This window comes from Pongo pygmaeus, chromosome 1, assembly GCF_028885625.2.
Source record: "Pongo pygmaeus isolate AG05252 chromosome 1, NHGRI_mPonPyg2-v2.0_pri, whole genome shotgun sequence".
Classification (NCBI taxonomy): domain Eukaryota; kingdom Metazoa; phylum Chordata; class Mammalia; order Primates; family Hominidae; genus Pongo; species Pongo pygmaeus.
Window position 1 is genome coordinate 179,957,837 of NC_072373.2, and position 21,709 is coordinate 179,979,545.

Below are 21,709 nucleotides of genomic sequence, written 5' to 3' on the forward strand. Positions count from 1 at the left end.
AATTTTATTAAAAATTAAACCATATGGTATATACTCATTAGTCTGGCTACTTTCATTCAGTGTAATTATTTTGAGATTCTCCACATTGTTGCATATATCAATAATTCATTCCTTTTACTTGCTGAATAGTATTCCACCACATGGATATTCCACCACATGGATATACTACCATGTTACTTTTTTTTGTTTTGGTTTTAGCAATTTTTTTTTTTAAAGAGACAGAGAATCACTCTGTTGCCCAGGGTGGAATGCAGTGGTGCAGTCATACCTCACTGCAGCCTCAAACTCCTGGGCCCAAGTGAGTCTCCTCAGGCTTCTATAGCTGGGACTACAGACACACACTACTACACCCAGCTAATTGTTTTAAATTTTTTGTAGAGTCAGGGGTCTTGCTGTGTTGCCTAGGCTGATCTCAAACTCTTAGCCTCAAGCAGTTCTTCTACCTTTGCCTCCCGAAGTGCTGGGATTACAGGTGTGAGCTGCTGCACCTGGCCCATTAACAATATATATACATTTTTTTATGGAAATGGAATTTACATAAGATACAGTTAACCACTGTAGTGCATACAATTCAGTGGCATTTACTGTATTTGCAATATTGTACAACTACCATTTAGCAATTATTAACAGTGTTAATAGGATAATTTAACATTTATATTTAAAAATTTGCATAAATGCCTTTTTAAAAATAAGAGCAAGGTGCAGTGGCTCGTACCTGTAATCCCAGCTACTCAGGAGGCTAAAGCAAGAGGACTGCTTGAGGCCAGGAGTTTGAGACCAGCCTGAACAACATAGCGAGACCCCATCTCTAAAAACATTTTTAATATAATAATTAGAATAATTAGCCTGACATGGTGGTGCACACCTGTAATCCAAGCTCCTCAGAGGCTGAGGCAGGAAAAAAAATCACTTGAGCCCAGGAGTTTAAAACTGCAGTGAGCTATGGTCATGCCACTGCACTGCAGCCTGGGTGACAGAGTGAGACCCTGTTTCTTTAAATTAAAAAAAAAAAGTTTAAAAACACAGCAAAATAGCTCAAATACAATATATTGTATTTTTCTTTGTGAGTAGCCCATCATGCACACATACACCCAAGAAAGCTTGAATATTCAGCTATACTAAAATATAGTATTCCAACAGACCCCAACACTTTATTATTAGCTAACCTGGATCTTAAAACAGGCTGCTGACATACAGGGCAAGTCCAGCCTCCAGCAGCCACTGAGCACTATGATATGGTTATACAATTTATACTTGTGAGTCAACTGCCTGACCTTAGTTCCTGTCAAACAGTCAATGAAACCAATACTGTACTTTTACCTAATTCACTCGGAATGCTGATGTGCCCCCAGTCTCCAGTGAAAAGACTGTCAGTCTTTGATACAACCCTGTATGTGACCATCATTATTTTTGCTAATAAAATCAAGTGGACTAAGCTATGAATGGGTAGTTTCAGTTCTCACTAAATTGTTTCTTCTCTCCATATCCTGTTTTAGGAGTGAGGCTGAGCAGTCTCATGTAACCTTGCATTTCCGTGCTGTCTTCTTGGGTTTTAAGAGTCTGCCTTGTGTTGCTGACCCTAAGTCACTCAGCTCTAAGCACACTCTTCCTTTGAGTCTCTAACTGAGAGTTGGTCTTTATTAGAGAGCTCAGTTCTCCAAACCCAGTTGTGATTGGCTTAAAGTTGATGTGAAAGCCACTGATAAAGGGCTTATTATGCCTATTTTTTGAAATCTTATGATGATAGTTACATTACAACAGAGGTTACCACACCTGTCTGCTCTGTACAATAAAAGCCACTACTGCTGCTTTCGATAGTGTTTATATTTTTCAGAATTTTTTGAATGTTCACCTGTTGATGGATATTTGGATTATTTTCTAGTTTTTGGCTGTTACAAATAAAGCTGCTATGAACATTTGTGTACACATTTTGTATAGGCATATGGTAATATGGTCATTTGTATTGGGTAACTACTTGCTTAAGACTGGAATGACTGGATCATACAGTAGATAGATGCATAACTTTCTAACAAACTGCCGAAGTATTTTCCAAAGTAGTTTTACCATTTTACATTCCCAACAGCAGTGTATAAGAGAGTTCCAGTGCCTCCACATCCTCATCAACACTTTGTATGGTTAGTCTTTTCTTTTTTTTTTTTTTTTTTTTTTTTTTGAGACAGAGTCTTGCTCTGTCGCCCAGGCTGGAGTGCAGTGGTGCGATCTCGGCTCACTGCAATCTCCACCTCTTGGGTTCATGCCATTCTCCTGCCTCAGCCTCCCAAGTAGCTGGGACTACAGGCGCCTTCCACCATGCCCAGCTAATTTTTTGTATTTTTAGTAGAGACAGCGTTTCACCATGTTAGCCAGGATGGTCTCAACCTGACCTCGTGATCCGCCTGCCTTGGCCTCCCAAAGTGCTGAGATTACAGGCATGAGCCACTGCACCTGGCCTGGTTAGTCTTTTAAACTGAGACATTCTAATAGGTGTGTAGTGGTGTCTCACTGTGCTTTTAGTTTGCATTTTCTTGACGATTAATGAGACAGCATTTATTTTTTGGCGTGCTTATTTGCTGTCTATGTGTCTTTTGATGAAGTGTCTGCAAATCTTTTGTCCATTTTAAAATTGGGGTCCTTTTATTTTTGTATTTTGAGAGTTCTTTATGTGTTTTAGATGCAAGTCTTTTACTTGAAATGTGATTTGCAAAGATTTTTCTCTCAGTCTATGGTTTTCTCACTATTACTTTCTTTTTCATAAATACCAATTTATTTCAACATATTCTGCAGTGAATATTTTGCATTTAGTAGTAGAATTATAGTTTTATTGAGGGAACATAATATACAGAGATTTATTTTATTGTTGCTTACTATTCAAAAATATTTCTTACTATATCATGATAATTCACTAGAATAAATATTAGATAGCATTTCCCTGGCCAAGAAATGTTTTATAACTCTTAAGTTTACTGTTAGATGAACAGCTTATAATTGTAGTAATAATATTTGTCTTCTACATACCTCACATTTAATTTTTAACTTTGATTTTTAATTTTTTTATTTTTACTTTTGTGGATACATAATAGTTGTACATATTTATGGTGTACACATGATACTTTAACATAGGCACACTCGATATCATTTTCAATTGTCTTTAGGAGAAAATAAGCTTAAAATTTTGATGAAGTCCAATTTAAATATTTTTTCTTTTATGTATCATGCTTTTGGGTCATATTTGCCTTACCTAAGGTCACTATTTTCTCCTATGTTTCCTTTATGTATTATAGCTTTAGACTTCACATTTGGTCTATGATCCACTTTAGTTAAATTTTGTATATAGTGTGATGTATGTATTGAAGTTATTTTTTTCAGAGTCAGGAAGAGATGGATATCCAGTAGTTCTAGTGCTATTTGTTTAAAAGGTTTTCCTTTTTCCACTGCATTGCCTCTGCACCTTTGTTAAACATATGTGTTGATCATATATGCATAGGTCTATATCTGGACTTTATTTTTTTTCCTTTTTTTTTTTCTGTCTTTACAACAGTACCATACAGAATTACTATTACTTCAGCTTTGTAATAAATCTTGAAATCAAGTAGTATAAGTCCTCTAATTTAGTTATTTTATTTTTTTTCCATAATTCTTTTGGCTATTCTAGGTCCTGTGCATTTCCACATGAATTTTACAATCAGTTTACCAAAAAAATTTTTGGTGGTATTTTGACTGGAATTATGTTGAATCTGTAGATAATTTGGAGAGAATTGACATAAAAATATTGATTCGTCTAATCCACAAGAATGACTTATTTATCTCTCCATTTATTTATGTCTTTAATTTCTCTCAGTAGTGTTTTATGATGTTCAACATACAGATTGTTTGCATCTTTTGTCAAATCTATCCCCAAGTATTTCATATATTTTATGCTGTTATAAATGATATTTTTAAACTGTAAGTTCTGAGTATTTGTTGCCAGTATATAGAAATATAGGCTGGTCCAAATGCAGTGGTGTTTACAGCTAATTGACCACAACCAGTAACAAATTTCTTTGTTCTTTCTCCACTCCACTGCGTCACTTGACTAGAAAAAAGAAAGAAAGAAAGAAGGGAGGAAGGGGATGGAAGGGGAGGGTGTTGCTTGTTATTTTATATTCTGCAGCCTTACTAAACTCACTTACTAGTTATAATAGCTTTTTGGTAGAATCCATAGAATTTTCCACATTTCTGATCATTTTATCTGTGGATAAAGACAGTTCTACTTCTTTTTCATTGTAGATGCCTTTTATTAATTTTTCTTGCCTTATCAGATTTGAAAATCAATCAGTGTAATTTATGATATAATCATCTCAGTGGATGCAGAGACAGCATCAGACGAAAGCTAATCTATTCCTGATAAGAATTTTCAGTAAAATAGGAATTGAGTAAAATGTCCTTAGCCTGATAAAGAGGGCATCTATTTAAAAACAAAAACAAAAACAAAAACAAAAACAAAAACAAAAAAACCACCCTACAGCTAACGTCTTACCTACTGGGGAAAGATCAAATGTTTTCCTGCTAAGATCAGGAAAAAGGGAGGGATATCTGTTCATATCACTTCTATTCACCATTGAATTGGCAGTTCTAGCCAGTCTAATAAGCAATAACTCCCCATTCTCCTTCCCCTCAGATTCTGGCAACCTCTAATCTACTTTCTGTCTCTATGAGTTTGCCTATTCTAGGTACCTCATGTAAGTGGAAACACAAGTTGATCCTTTCACATTTGAAGCACAATGTCCTTAAGGTCCATCTATGTTATAGTATATATAAGAATTAAAATTCTTTTTATAGCTAAATAATATTCCACTGCAGGTATATACCATATTTTGTGTATCCATTCATCTGTTGAACAGTTGGATTATTTCCACCTTTTGGCTATTGTAAATAATGCCACTATGAACATGTGTGTACTGGCCATTTATACATCTTCTCTGGAAAATGTCTATTCAAGTCCTTTGACTTTTTTCTTTTTCTTTTTTTTTTTTTTGAGACAGAGGTTCACTCTGTCGCCCAGGCTGGAGTGCAGTGGTACGATCTCGGTTCACTGCAACCTCTGCCTCCCGAATTCAAGCAATTCTTCTGCCTCAGCCTCCTGAGTAGCTGGGATTATAGGCATGCGCCCCCACACCCAGGTAATTTTTGTATTTTTAGTAGAGATGGGGTTTCACCATATTGGTCAGGCTGGTCTCGAACTCCTGACCTCAGGTGATCCACCCACCTCAGCCTCCCAAAGTGCTGGGATTACAGTTGTCCCAGCCCTTGACCATTTTTTAATTAGCTTGTTTAGTTTCTTTGTAGTTTAGTTGTCAGAGTTTATTATATATTCTGGATAGTAATCCTTTATCAGACATCACGTGCAAATATTTTCTTCCATTCTGTGGATTATCTTTCCACTCTCTTGAGTGAAAAAGGTTTAATTTTGATGAAGTGTAATTTTTCTGTTTTTTCTTTTTATGCTTTCAATGACGTACTAAAGAAATCATTGCCTAATCCATGGTCATGAAGATTTTCACCTATGTTTTTATCTAAGAATGATATGGTTTTAGCTCTTAAATTTGGGTCTTTGATTCATTTTGAGCTTTTTTTTTAATATGAGGTATGATGAGGGTCCAGCTTTATTCTTTTGCGTGTGGATATCCAGCTTTCCTAACATCATTTGTTGAGGAGACTGTTCTTTCCTCATTGAATGGTCTTGCCACCCTTGTTGAAGATCAATCCAACATATATGTGAGGATTTCTTTCTGGGCTTTCTATTCTGTTTCATTGTTCTATATGTCTATCATTGTGCCAGTACCACAGTTTCAATTACTGTAGCTTTATAGTAAGTTTTGAAATCAGGAAAGGTGAGTCTTTCAACTTTGTTACTTTTCAAGATTGTTTTGATTATTAGGGGTCCCTTGAGATTCTGTATGAATTTTATGATGGGTTTCTCTGTTTCTGTAAAAAATGGCATTGAGATACAGTCAATTGTTTCTTAAAGAGTTTTGAGGCCGGGTGCAGTGGCACACACCTGTAATCCCAGCACTTTGGGAGGCCGAGGCAGGTGGATCACGAGGCCAGGAGTTCAAGACCAGCCTGGCCAAGATGGTGAAACCCCGTCTCTACTAAAAATACAAAAAATTAGCCAGGCATGGTGACACGCACCTGTAATCCCAGCTACTCCAGAGGCTGAGGCAGAGAAATGCTTAAACCTGGAGGGGTGGAGGTTGCAATGAGCTGAGATCGCACCAGTGCACTCCAGCCTGGGTGACAGAGCAAGCCTCTGTCTAAAAAAAAAAAAAAAAAAAAAAAAAAAGTTTTGAATAATGAAGTCTATTAATTTAGCTATGAAGCTCCCATTTCTAGTTTTGTTTATTCCCTTGTCTAGACACAAAGCCATTCCTTTATGGTATCCTTTTCCTTTTACCTGAAAGACTTCCTTTAACTTTTACTGTAATATATACACTATTGATGAATTTTTTCAGGTTTTATATGTTTGAAAAGTATTTTACCTTCAGTTTTGAAAAATATTTTCACTGGGTATAGAATTCTGGGGTTGATGGTTGTTTTTGTTTTTTGTTTTATTTCTTTCAGTGCTTTAGAGATGTTGCCCAATTGTCTTCTCAGTTGCACTGTTTCTGATGAAAAGTCGGCTGTCATTGTTTCCTGTACATAGTATGTCTTTTCTTTTCTCCAGCTGCTTTTCAGATTTTTTTTATTATTAACTTTAAGTAATTTGATTATGATGTGCCTTGGTGTAGTTTCTTCATGTTTCTTTTGCTTAATGTTTGTTAAGATTCTTTAATCAGTGGCTTTCTCATTTTCATCAAATTTGAAAAAAATTCAACCATTATTTCTTAAAGTAACTTTTCTTCCCCTCACCCCCACACCTCATTCCCAGACTCCAACTTCACTTACATTAGGCTGCAAAAGTTATCCCAGAGATAACTTTTTTTTTTTTTTTTTTTTTTTTTTGAAATGGAGTTTGACTCTTGTTGCCCAGGCTGGAGTACAATGGTGCAATCTCGGCTCACTGCAACCTCTGTCTCCCAGTTTCAAGCAATTATCCTTCCTCAGCCTCCCAAAGAGCTGGGATTACAGGCATGTGCCACCATACCTGGCTGATTTTTCATATTTAGTAGACATGTTTCACCTTGTTGGTCAGGCTGGTCTCAAACTCCTGACTTCAGGTGATCCACCTGCCTTGGCCTCCCAGGTGCTGGGATTACAGGCATGAGCCACTGTGCCTGGTCCCCAGAGATAACTTTTACACCTCCTCACCTTGCTTAAGTCCAAAATGAGATCTCTGATCACAGTGGGGCTTCTAGGTTATCAAGATGGATAACCTACCTTGTCAGGTTCTGAATTACTTCATCATTTACATCTCTCACTTTCAGTTTCCTCTTTATTTCTGGTACCTAGAAACTTCTCTTTCTTTGTTTGTTTCTTTCTGACATGCTTAGTAATGCTTTTGAACATACTTGTTATGTTTTACCTACTATCTCTAAGTATTTATATTGAGAGAACTTCAGGTTATCTTGATCTGTATCTGTAGAGATAGATAGCAGGGCCATGTCTCTGATGACAAGGACCTATTGAGAGCAAGGAGCAGGGTATTCATTCTAACCTGGGCATTCAGAAAAACCAATAAGTGTTCTGTGTGTGTATGCATTTGGTAAGTATTTGAAAAAAGTCTATAGCCACTTCAGTTTAATAATTTGGAATTTTGAATTAGTCTTTTAGGAGTTAACTGATGATTACTAATCTTTAACACTACTGAGGGTGTCATAAATTACATCTAAATTTCTGTTTTTGTTTTTTTTTTGTTGTTGTTGTTAAATTCTTACTGTGGGAACCATTTGGCAACTCATAAAATATTTTATTTTTAATAGACATCATTTTCAGTGAATTGTAATAAAATTCAATGGCTGTTGTCTTGGAGATAGAGGACTATGCTGAACTACGTAGTGTGCCACAGTGGGGAAAAAACAGGCTTTATGGTGAGAATGACTATGTTTAAATTCTAATTCTGATACAGATCAGAACTGCAGTAAGATATCATCTCACCTCAGTTAAAACAGCTTTTATCCCAAAGACAGGGAATAACAAATGCTGGAGAGGATGTGGAGAAAAGGGAACACTTGTACACTGTTAGTGGAAATGTAAATTAGTACAACCACCATGGAGAACAGTATAGAGGTTCCTTTAAAAACTAAAAATAGAGCTACCATATGATCCAGCAATCCCACTGCTGGATATATACCCAAAAGGAGGGAAATCAGTATGTCAAAGAGATATCTGTACTAACATTTTTGTTGCAGCATTGTTCACAGTAGCCAAGATTTGGAAGCAACCTAAATGTCCATCAGTAGGCAAATGGATAAAGAAAACGTGGTACATGTACACAAGAGTACTATTCAGCTACAAAAAAGAATTAGATCCTGTGATCTGCAACAACATGGATGGAACTGGAGGCCATTATGTTAAGTGAAATAAGTCAGGCACAGAACTACAAATGTCACATGTTCTCACTTAATTTGTAGAATGTAAAAATCAAAACAATTAAACACATGGAGATAGAGAGTAGAAAGATGATTACCAGAGGCTAGGAAGGGCAGTGGGGTGTGGGGGAAGGTGGAGTGGTTAGGGGGAAGGTGGAGTGGTTAATGGGTACGAAAAATATGGAAAGAGTGAATAATACTGGCCTTTGATAGCACAACAGGGTGACTGTAGTCAAAATCATTGTACATTTAAAAATAACACAAAGATTATAACTGGATTGTTTGTAACACAAAGGATAAATGCTTGAGTGGACGGACACCCCATTTTCCATGATGTGATTAATACCCATTGCATGCCTCTATCAAAATATCTCCCATATCCCATAAATACATAGACCTACTATGTACTCAAAAAAATTTTTTTAACTAAAAATAAGTAAATTATAATTCTGACACTTCTTAACAACTCATTATAATACTCAGGATAGAAAATGTATTTAAATAAAAGTTACTAGACTGAAGAATACTTAGAGGCTCCTGAATTTCTGGTATGTAACTGTTGAGCACTGATAATTCCATTTATTCACCCAACAAATATATACTTTAGATGCTTGTCATATGTAAGATAGTACGCTAGATGCTATAGGAAATACGAAGACATATGAAATAGAGTCTTTTACCCCTGGGAGTGTACAGCTCAGGTAGGGACCAGTGAGACAAATACACAAATGAGTGTAACACAGCGCAATATGAGAGCAGTGACAAGTATGTTACAAAGAAAGCTACCTACTGGGGCTATTACTTACTTCTGAGCAATCCACCTTCTCACTTTGGTGTGACAAGGAGTGTTTGAATAACAAGTAGCCCAAGCTATAGCCTAGGCAACACGTAAGACCTGTTTCTGAATCTCATAATCCAGCTGTTCTACCTCCACCCAATCAATGTGTAAAAATTTTTAGTTACGGTGATGTGTCCTCTTAGATTTAGCAAAGGGAACCTCTACAAGGACAGTATTTGTAGGACACAAGAGAAGTTCCAGAGGCACATCTACAGGTTATGAGAACAAATTTATACATGAAGTGTTAACCACAATACCTGGGATTTTCTAAAAAATCTGATAATATAGAATAATATAGGAGAAACACATAAGCAGTTTTCTCTGTCTCAAAATTGGAGATGACTCTGAAGAGGACAGTTGGAGAGGCAAGTATAAAATCTGAGGAACAGATAAGAAGAAATGATAACCATTCACCAACAACTACCAAACATACAAGAAGCTATGACCATGATAAATTTAGGAAAATTCATCCTGAGCCACATGCCCAAGCCAGCCTATCTGTCAGGATGGTCAGGGAGAGCTGTGAGTAAGGGACAGAACACACAACAGGTGCCAAGATCCCTGTATTTGATGACCTTTCATATCTGCTACAGTCTGTTTTACAACAGAGCTGTTTACCGTCTTTTATTATAAACCGTATTTGTGATCAAAGGGCTTCCAGCTGTGATTGCTTTTAGAAGGTCCGTTTTTTATGTGTGCACAGTGGCATAACAAGTCATTCCTGCCCAGCCAGTCAGTTTCAGGCTCAGATTGGGCCAGCCATTTTATGGATGAGCTATGTCTTTTTCTTTAACTTTTGCTGTAGACAATAAGTATTTTATGCCTGGAAAGATAATTTATTTATTTAATATATGCTTATTAAACACCTCCCAAAGACTAGACAGTATGTGGAATACAGAGATATATAATATAGACAAGTTCCCTGCCTTTGTGGAGCTTACAGTGTCATGGGGTAGTTTCGCATTAAATAAATAATTACGTGATAATTAATTACAATTATGGTAAGTGCTTTAAAGGGAAAGTACAGAATGTTGTGAGAAACTTTAATTTGAAAGGATGAAGTCAGGAAAGTAAGGTCAAACTAAAATTTTAAACATCTTGTGCATTTCCCCCATTTAAAATATAGAAAGGTAAGATTACTCTCATAGTTGGTTGATTACATTCAAGAGATATCTAAATTTGAAAAGATAGACTTATCCACAGAGGCATAGGATCCTTAGGAGTTTAATCCTTGGCTAGGCGTGGTGGCTCACCCCTGTAATCCTAACACTTTGGAAGGCCAAGGCAGGCAGATCACTTGAGGTCAGGAGTTCGAGACCAGCCCGGCTAATATGGTGAAACCCCATCTCTACTAAAAATACTGGGTGTGGTGTCGGGTGCGTGTAATCCCACCTACTCGGGAGGCTGAGGCAGGAGAATCACTTGAACCCAGGAGGCTGAAGGTGCAGTGAGTGGAGATCGTACCACTGCCCTCCAGCCTGGGTGACAGAGCAAGACTCCTCCTCAGAAAAAAAAAAAAAAAAAAAAAAAGTTTAATCCTTTAATCAATGACTGAAAGGGTAGACATTATCAGGTTTAACATGGTTTTTCATATTTTGTAGTATAACAATTACCTTCAGGCCAGCAACATCTAATTCTTATTTTAATTTTTAATTTAATTTAATTTTAATTTTTAATTTTTATTTAATTTAATTTAATTTTTATTTAATTCTTATTATAATTTTTATTTGAAAGATTAGGAAGCAATGAAATGTTCCTATTCATACCAGAGCTTTTAGAAATTAGTTGAATTATTGGAACTAGAAGATGTATTAGGCTTCAGGAATAAGGCCAGTCTTGATTAGGTATCTCACCTAAGAGAATGCTGAGCATATATTCAGCCTTGAGTAAGCATATATTGGGGAGACAAAAAGTGAGAAATTAACTGTATGAAATTTCCAGTTTTATAGGTCACAAATATTGGTGGCTTTATATGGTTCTGCCTAATAAATAAATGACCAAAAAGGGAACCTACACTCTAGTGTAGACAGGTGTGGGTATTTATTACTAAAGCTAAGTATATGTATATTGGCTATACTTCTGAATATAACAAATGGGAAATTCTGTTCATGAATTAACTTTTAAATGAATTCGTGATTTAAATATGGGCAGATGGTATAATCATTTCAGAAGCTAAAAATATTCTAAGAGATTTTCAACTTAGATAACTTTTGTTATTCACACTTCATGAGTGTGAATGTAATGGAGAAATACTTAGTTGGTAACCAGAGCTTTAGTGGTGTGATGTGGTGTGGTGTGGTATGGAATGAGGTTAACCAGAGTATTTTGCTTTCGGCCTCTTTCTACAGTGACCCAGGGATTACTTCCTAGTCTTTGTTCTCCCTCCCAGTCCTTAGTTCCAATACTGACAGTCTCCAGGTTTATCTCAGAAAAATCAGGAGAAAGGGAGAAGAGAACTAATAATGAAAATGAACTAAGTGCCAGGTCCTTTGCTAGATAGTTTGTATATTATTGCACTTAATTCTCACAGTGACCCTATAAGACAAATATTATTTCTGTTTTGCAAGAAAGGAAACTGAGACCTGGAGAAGTTAAATAACTCATACAAGGTCACATCGTTTGTAGAGTTAGGATTCAAACATTCTTATTTCCACTATGTACCATGCTGCTCATCTTATTGTTTGTTTGCTTATTTATGTCCTATACACTTTAAAAGTCTCTTATTTAATTATAAGTTCATATAGGAATTTAAAAAAGGGGATTACCATTAGTTTTTTTTCTCTTTTTTTCAAAAAAGAAAGTAATATGTCAAAAAATATTTGAATCTTTTTCTTTAAGGATGAACGTGAAGCCAGAGAAAATGTGAAGAGAGAGCAAGATGAGGCTTATCGCCTTTCACTTGAGGCTGACAGAGCAAAGGTAGGCTTGGTCAAGTACTTCTGGGATAAAGAACTCAATTGTTCATTATTTAAATGCCAACCTTTATCACTTTGATTCCTAAAAATATTGGGTTTGCAATAGAGAAAGCTAGATTTAGTTAACAGAAAGAATATAATCCTATCCATGGTTATTAAAGCATGGTTCATTTTGACAAAATAAAGTTTGTTTCATGAAAAATGAGAACAAAGATGAACCTAGTATCTATCTCATTTTTTTCTTAGTTGGTCTATGATAGAAACCAGCAATTTTTAGAAAGCTCTTTAGGTGATTCTCATGTGCAGTCAGGGTTGGGAACTATTGATTTATTGAATACTTCTTGAGCACCTGCTTCTGTGTTGAGCTTTGAAGGAGAGAGAAAGGAATAGGCCACAGTTTCTGCTCTCAAAGGAAGTTTCACAATGTGGTAGAGTTGACTAAGTAAAGAACACAAGTAGCTGTAACATAAGCCAAGAATCCTAAATGTCCTAAGGGAAGCACTGAGTTCTGTGAGAGTTCAGTGAGTAGGAGTTTCAGTGGAAATTTTTTTCCAGGTTTTTTTTGGAGAGCCAGGGAGTGGGACTGTACTGGGAATGTTTCAAAGAAGAGATGGTATATGTGAACTGGACAGAGAAAGAGCAGTAGGAGGGAAGAGGAAGCAGTATAAGCTAGCATCAGGGGTCCAGAATGCATGGAGGATGGATAGAGGCTGATTAAATAGCTTTAGATTTGGGTACAGAGTAGATAGAAGAGGTCAGAAAGGAAGACCAAAGGATGTCCTGAAGGATCTTGAATGCCACTTTACCCAGAGCTATCAAAGTTATTTGAATAGGAACCTAACATTATCAGAGACCTATGCTTTGTTTTTGCTTTCATTTCCATTCTTGTTCTAGAAAGAAACATTTCAATTACCACAGTATACCTCTGAGTCATGTTGACAATGAGCCTTTGAATGTCACATACTCTTTCTTTCTTTCCTCTTTTCTTTTTTCACTTTCCTTATTTCTCTCTTTGTAAACAAGTATGTGTTAAGTGCTTGTTCCTTTTCTGTTTTATCAACAGAGGGAAGCTCACGAGAGAGAGATGGCAGAACAGTTTCGTTTGGAGCAGATTCGCAAAGAACAAGAAGAGGAACGTGAGGTGGGGCATAATTTTAAGAAAAGTTATTCAAAAGCTGGTTGTATTTCCACTGTATTTGATATTAAAGCTGTTAATATTTCTTTCTTTTTTTTTTTTTTTTTTTTTTGAGATGGAGTCTTCGCTCTGTCACCCAGGCTGGAGTGCAGTGGCACCATCTGGGCTTACTGTAGCACCATCTCTGCTCATTGTAGCCTCCACCTCCCAGGTTCAAGTGATTCTCCTGCCTCAGCCTCCCAAGTAGCTGGGTTGACAGGCGCACACCACCATGCCTGGCTAATTTTTGTATTTTTAGTAGAGACAGAGTTTCACCATGTTGGCCATGCTGGTCTCGAACTCCTGACCTGAAGTGATCCACCTGCCTTGGCCTTCCAAAGTGCTGGCATTACAGGCGTGAGCCACCGCACCCAGCTGCAAAACTGTTAATATTTCTTACAACTTATTTCTCTCTACTTTTCCTAGACTCATTTTAGTATGGAAGACCTAACGTTTCCTTAATTATTCTTAATCTGTTATGGAACTCTTAGAAAACTTGATCTTTTACTAGATTCATGATTTTCTATAATCTTTCCCTTTTGTTGCCAACAAATATTTGTTGGCAAATATTTCTCATCCTTCCTGGATATTGTTTCACCCTAAGAATGGAAAGATTGTATCTCTTCTCCCTTCCACAGGCTCCACTTTACCCACCAAAAGATACTGTGAGTTACTTTTGTAACATCTTGCATTGAGCCCCCAAATATGGGAAATTCATTTAGCTTCATTGATTTTTTCCTTGAGTTCATGTCATGTCCATAGCAATATAGAGGATTTTTCATTCACTCATTTTGCAAACATTTTTGGGATATGTACTATGTGCCCCAAATTTGTTAGGGAACAGTGATGCAGACATGGATCCTGCCCTCCAGGAGTTCCTACTCTTGTAAAAATAGAATTATAATACTATATGTAAACATTACTATAGAGGTATGCCTAAGGTGCAGTAGGCACAAACAGAATGGGGGTCAAATGACTTCCTAGGCTGGCTTCATAGAAAAGAACATTCAGAACTGTTTTTCAGATGTAGGATTAATGGCAAGATTCACTTATAAAAAGAGGAAGCCATCTAACAAGCAATGGAAAGGCCTGAAGGGCCCTAACTGGGGTTGAGGAAAACTCTGTTAGTTATTACTCTCAGTCAAAGTATGCCACCACTTTCACTTGTTTAACAAATGTTTTTTGAAGAAGACCTGTGCTGAGCACTGCAAGGGAAACAAATGATAATAAAACGTTTTCTGCCTATAAGAAGATATTACATCTTAGAGGGAAGATACAGCCTGTCTAGGAGTAACAGCAAATCAAGAAAAAATGTGCTAAATGACATAGAAATAAAAGCAAAATACTTAGTTCAAGGCCAAAGGAAAAATCTTTTACAGCTGAGATAATCAGACAATGTACAGATGAAGTAATATTTGAGTCAGATCTTAAAAGATATGTGAAACTTAACTGTTTGGAAATCAAAGTTTATTCATGTCAAAACTCTTATGAGTATCTATCACATATATACAAGATATTATGCCTGACAAACCCTAGTCTGCACTCTGAGGACTGTCAATAATGGAAGGTAGAAAATATTTTGTTGAATGTCTTTTGTGTATTAAATAGTCTGTTAGCTGCTTTACATATGCTTATCAATTAACCATTAAAACAAGCTACAAGGTTAGAGATTTATCTTTATAAGTGAAAAAACTGAAGTTCATTGAGGAGTTACACATACAAAAATGAGAACAGCTGAGATTCTCATCCAGGACTTTATGACTATAAAGCTCTTTCTCATACTCCATTCCAGTACAAAGCCCTATATCATTGTGTCCACGGGAGTCATATATGCCAAGTTTCACAAAAGTTTAGATAAGGGAGAAATTAGTCACTATCCTTTTAGGCTATTTCAAGAAATATAGTTTAGGATTCTTGCTGCTTTATGCTGTCGTTCACACATGCACACACTCTCTCGCTCTGTGTGTGTTTGTGTGTATTTTAGTGTATCGTCAACCATACTGGCTTGCTAAAATGTCAAGGGTACACAATTAACTCAATGTTCTGGATCTAGAGCTTGGCAGCGTATGTAATTTCATCTGATGATTTATCTAATTTACCATGAGCTGAAACTTTCTTTCTTTCTAAATGTAGATAAAGCCCATCATCTTACAGAAGACCCTATAAACATAATTCAATATATATGTTCCAGCTGTTAACATGTGAGAGGTTGGGGTACAGTGGGGGAGAGGACAGGTCATATTTTGCACCTAGTCATTACTTAAACTCTTCTATTGATATGCTCCCATAAAATGCGAGTTTGGATAATACTATGCACTCTATTCTCCCTTAACCAAGTGTCACAAAAGCTTTTATAAGTCCCACCATTAAGAAACGGTTTATTTTCATGTAGTCCAATCTTATCCAAACTTATTTGCCCCTTTTTTTAATGGAACAACAATTAACATATCATGGCACCCTACTGTATCACAAACCGCTGTTTGAGAAAAGCTGGTATTGTGCAGCCTCTGAAGAAACTGAGACCCAGAAAGATTATATGGTTTACCAGTGGTCACCAAACTGGTTGAACACATAATCTGGATCAGAAGCCGGGTCACCTGAGTTTTCACAGCAACACTACCTGTCTTCTAACTGGAAATCCTAACCCATATAATTACATTGAGAAACAAGAGTGGTTTTATTGTTTTGATTATCTTCAATATTCTATGATGCTTTAGAAAAAAGAAGTATTGAACAGTAAAATCACCTTGGTTGCAGGGAAATTCCTTAATGGTTAGCCTCGTTTTGCTGTGTGGTAACTGTTGGAGTGAAATCAAACATCTAGAAAAGTATATTGATCTGGTCATTGGCCCTAATAAGGAGAAAGACTATAAGACTATTCTGAAGGAAAAACAACAGCAAAGATCTCCCCTGTTTTATTAATTTATATATGTACTTATTCTTTCCAAAATCAGTTTCAAGAAACTTACATGAATACATGCAATTCAAAGGGATTAAGAAAGAATAGATATAAAGGAAAAGGACAAAGGAAGATAATGCCAAAGATAAGACTAACATGTTGACAACAGATAATCTAGCACAAGCACTAAATTCATGTGATAGGGTGCTGTACTTTTGTTCCGCATGTACCATAAAATCTGTTCTATACTTATCTTGGGCCAAAACAAAGGAAAATATGATAGTTTACAAGTTTTACCTTGTGCGTAACATCAGATCTAAAGGCTAGTTTCTCAGAACTTTTCCACATTTTCTAGCACTGAGATTTTAGAGCAACGTTTCCTATATTCCTGTTCAAGAGGAAGCTGTGCAATGTAGTGAATACTAACCCCAACTATGTCTAGTAGCTACTGTGACAATGGCAAATTATGTATGACAGCTCCTTAAAACTTTTAAAATGTAATTCTAAATCATAAGGCTAAAGTACAATATAGTAAAATCATCCCTGCAAAGGCCCAAATAATACATTTTTTCTGATTAAGGGATGGACTTTATAGTAACTAGAGAAATGCGTGAACTATGTATACTCCAAGAAAGCCTTCCTGAGTACTGCTTTTTTCTACTGAGTTTTTGGTAAGCAGAGAAATTTTCAGCTAAGGTTTTTGGATCTCAGATCTTTTATTCACTCAATATTTAGCAAATATTTAGTTAATCTCCTTCTGTCTGCAAATTATTAAATCAGGTGCTGTGGACATTATGCTGTAGGTGCGAGGCATAGTCCAGCCCTCAAGGAGCTTACTGTCTAATGCAAGAGGGTAGACAAATGCAAAATCACTGCAGGAAAAGATACCATACATTATAAAAACCACTAAAATAGCACAGGATGTTTATTTGGAGGAAGCTGATATCTAACTAGGAAGGCAACAAGAAAGACTTCATGGTGCGCCAGTAGAGATGTGAATTTAAAAAAAAAGAAGACTTCACAGACTTTGATGGTTAAAGATGAAGTAGAAGAGCATTTTGTCTGGACTAATGAATAGATGGACGCATGGTTGGATGGACACCAAAGGGAAGTGCAAGAGTTGAGTAGTCATGAACAAAAGGAGAAAGGCACAGGGCTTGCTCAGGGAACACTAAATGAACAAACTTAGAACACAGTCGAATTATTAGAGCTATGGCTAAAAGGCCTGAATTTTGGCGAATCATGGGTGAAGTAGAATAGATACTAAGCTATTCCCTTTTGCTGATGGTTCTCTAGAAAGAAAAGTTAATTTTTGCCTGTCCACCCAAACTTGTTTCCTTTTATGCCTTCGTGCCACCTCAAGTAGAAAATATTAAGTAATATTAATGACTACTAAGTGGGAAAACAGAAGAACATGGAATTAGAAACTTTGGCACTTTCTCTTCAGTTTTCTGTTTCACCTCACAACCACTCTATAAAATTGGTAATATGGTTTGACTCTGTGTCCCCACCTAAATCTAATATCAAATTGTAATCCCCACATGTTGAAGGAAGGGCCTGCTGGAAAGTGATTGGATCATGAGAGTGCCATTTCCCCTTGCTGTTCTCATGATGGAGTTCTCACAAGATCTGATGGATTAAAAATGTGGCACTTCCTCTGTTGTTCTCTCTCTCTCTCCCCTGCCACCATGTGAAGAAGGGCTTTGCTTCCCCTTCGCCTTCCACCATGATTGTAAGTTTCTTGAGGCCTCCTAGTCATCCTTCCTGTTAAGCCTGTGAGCCAATTAAACCTCTTTTCTTAATAAATTACCCAGTCTCAGGTCATTTTTTTGGTTTTTTGGTTTTTTGAGACAGAGTCTCTCTCTGTTGCCCAGGCTGGGGTGCAGTGGTGCAGTAGCACAATCTCAGCTCACTGCAACCTCTGCCTTCTGGGTTCAAGTGATTCCCCTGCCTCAGCCTCCTGAGTAGCTGGGACTACAGGCACCTGCCACCACGCCCGGCTAATTTTTTATATTTTTAGTAGAGACGGGGTTTCACCGTGTTAGCCAGGATGGTCTTGATCTCCTGACCTCCTGATCTGCCTGCCTTGGCCTCCCAAAGTACTGGGATTACAGGCGTGAGCCACCGCGCCCAGCCTCAGGTAGTTCTTTATAGCAGTGTGCAAACAGACTAATACAATTGGTAAGGATGATATTATTATTACTGTTTTACAGAGGATGAAAGTAAGATCATAGCAGGATTTAAAAGCCTATTTTTGGCCAAACACAGTGGCACACACCTGTAATCCCAGCTACTTGGGAGGCCGAGGTGGGAGGATCAGTTGTGCCTAGGAGTTCAAGGCCAGCCAGAGCAACATGGCAAGACCCTATCTCTACTAAAAACAAAAAACAAAAATTTCTTTTTTTAAAATTATACTTTAAGTTCTAGGGTACATGTGCACAACATGCAGGTTTGTTACACATGTATACATGTGCCATGTTGGTGTGCTGCACCTATTAACTCGTCATTTACATTAGGTATATCTCCTAATGCTATCCCTCCTCCCTCCCCCGACCCCACGACAGGCCCCAGTGTGTGATGTTCCCCTTCCTGTGTCCAAGTGTTCTCATTGTTCAATTCCCACCTACAAGTGAGAACATGTGGTGTTTGGTTAAAAAAAACAATAGTTTTAAAAAGTTTTAAGCCTACTTTTAAATTTTTACCTAACATAAGCCTGATAAAAGCAGAACCAGAGCTTCTATCCAGTATTCATTCTACTTATTAATCCAAATTCAAAGAATGAAGGTGGGACCATAAATTGGTTATTAAGGTAAAACTGCTCTTTATAATTTGTATTTTTATCTTATGTAAGTTGCTTTTGTCCACACTGGGCCATAATAATAATCATCCCTGTCATCATCATCATTGGCATTATCACCACTATCGTGCAATTAATATGTGCTAAACTCAGTGGTGATCACTTTATAGACGTTAATTATCTTATTGAATTTTTACAATTCAATAAGGTAGGTGCCAATACATAAATATACCTTATTATAATTATGGAGACCATATATATATATATCCATTATTACTTCAGTAGTTCCAGTTTGAAGTGTTCCGTTGTTCTCATGAACCACTAAAACAGACCAGAAATTCTAGCTTCATGGTGTCCAAATCACAGCGTACAGACTGTTCTTTATATCCAGCAGCAACCAAAAATCATCTATTTGAATTTTGATTTAGGAAATACGATCATTTGCCTTATTTACTTTATCCAGAAATGAGGTCATAGTAGTAGAGTAGTAAGCCATCCATACTCTCCAGGTTGCCAGGAGCAGAGATTGACTGCAGAATCAGGTCAAATCAACTGTCTCTATATGGAATCCATTCTACTCCTTTGGTGATCTCATCCAGTATTATGACTATTATATTGACTGTATTATATGACTATATTATATTGTCTATACGTTTGACTCCCAGATTTATATTTCCAGCTCCTCCCTTTCCCTGAACTCCACACTTGAATATCTAACTGCTGGCCCATCATGTCTACTTAGATGTCTCATATACATCAGAAACTTAATATGTTTTAAATTGTACAACTGATCCTACCCTCCCCACCCAAACCTGCTCTTTCTGCAGTCTTCCCTATCTCAGTAAATGGAAAATCTTTCCAGTTGTTAGAGCCAGAAACCTTGGAATTATCCTTGACTTCTCTCGTTTACATCCATATTTAATGAGTAAATCCTGTGGGCTCTGCAAATACATGCAGAACTTAAATGTTTAACTCCACCACTATCATCCTCATCTAAGCCACCATTGTCTGTTATCTGGATTACTTTAGTAGCCTCCCAACTTGATTCCACGTCTCCATTTTTGCCTTTCCTATAGTCTTAATAAATCCTTTAAAAAATCATTTGTCACATCATGTCACTTCAAAAACTTGCAGTGGCTTACATCTCAAAATAAAACCTGAATTCTTACAGTAATTCTAATCAAATATCTACAGGATTTTCTATAGAGATTGATAAGCTGATTCTTAAATTTATATGAAAAAGCAATAGAACTGGAATAGTCTAAACAATTTTGAAAAAGAAAACAAAGTTGGACATTACTAGAGTGCAGGACTTACTATAATCAAGACATAGTGGTATTTACAAAAAAAATGGACCCATGAATCAATGGAGTCCAGAAATAGACCCACACATATATGGTCAATTGATTTTCACAGAGATACAAAGGCAATTCAATGGAGAAAGGATAGTCTTTTCAACACATGATGCTGCAACAATTGAATATTTATATCCAAAAAAAATCCCATAGAAAACCAGTTTTAAGGAGGAGGAGCCAAGATGGCCGAATAGGAACAGCTCCGGTCTACAGCTCCCAGCGTGAGCGATGCAGAAGACGGGTGATTTCTGCATTTCCATCTGAGGTACCGGGTTCATCTCACTAGGGAGTACCAGACAGTGGGCGCAGGTCAGTGGGTGCGCGCACCGTGCGCGAGCCGAAGAAGGGCGAGGCATTGCCTCACTCGGGAAGCGCAAGGGGTCAGGGAGTTCCCTTTCCTAGTCAAAGAAAGGGGTGACAGACGGCACCTGGAAAATCGGGTCACTCCCACCCGAATACTGCGCTTTTCCGACAGGCTCAAAACACAGCGCACCAGGAGATTGTATCCCGCACCTGGTTCAGACGGTCCTATGCCCAGGGAGTCTCGCTGATTGCTAGCACAGCAGTCTGAGATCAAACTGCAAGGCGGCAGCGAGGCTGGGGGAGGGGCGCCCGCCATTGCCCAGGCTTGCTTAGGTAAACAAAGCAGCTGGGAAGCTCGAACTGGGTGGAGCCCACCACAACTCAAGGAGGCCTGCCTGCCTCGGTAGGTTCCACCTCTGGGGGGCAGGGCACAGACAAACAAAAAGACAGCAGTAACCTCTGCAGACTTAAATGTCCCTGTCTGACAGCTTTGAAGAGAGCAGTGGTTCTCCCAGCACGCAGCTGGAGATCTGAGAACGGGCAGACTGCCTCCTCAAGTGGGTCCCTGACCCCTGACCCCCGAGCAGCCTAACTGGGAGGCACCCCCCAGCAGGGGCAGACTGACTCCTCACACGGCTGGCCGGGTACTCCAGCAGACCTGCAGCTGAGGGTCCTGTCTGTTAGAAGGAAAACTAACAAACAGAAAGGACATCCACACCAAAACCCCATCTGTACATCACCATCATCAAAGACCAAAAGTAGATAAAACCACAAAGATGGGGAAAAAACAGAGCAGAAAAACTGGAAACTCCAAAAAGCAGAGCACCTCTCCTCCTCCAAAGGAATGCAGTTCCTCACCAGCAATGGATCAAAGCTGGACGGAGAATGACTTTGACGAGCTGAGAGAAGAAGCCTTCAGAC

The 21,709-nt window shown here is 37.6% G+C and overlaps 1 protein-coding gene across 1 annotated transcript in view; it reads left to right on the forward strand.

Moving 5' to 3' along the window:
- Nucleotides 1-21,709, forward strand: part of FAF1 (Fas associated factor 1) — a 534,220-nt gene that overhangs the window by 466,655 nt on the left and 45,856 nt on the right. Inside the window, exons 16-17 of the mRNA XM_054488490.2 lie at nucleotides 12,184-12,264; nucleotides 13,324-13,401. Coding sequence (XP_054344465.1) covers nucleotides 12,184-12,264; nucleotides 13,324-13,401 — 159 coding nt within the window. The remainder of the gene's footprint in view (nucleotides 1-12,183; nucleotides 12,265-13,323; nucleotides 13,402-21,709) is intronic.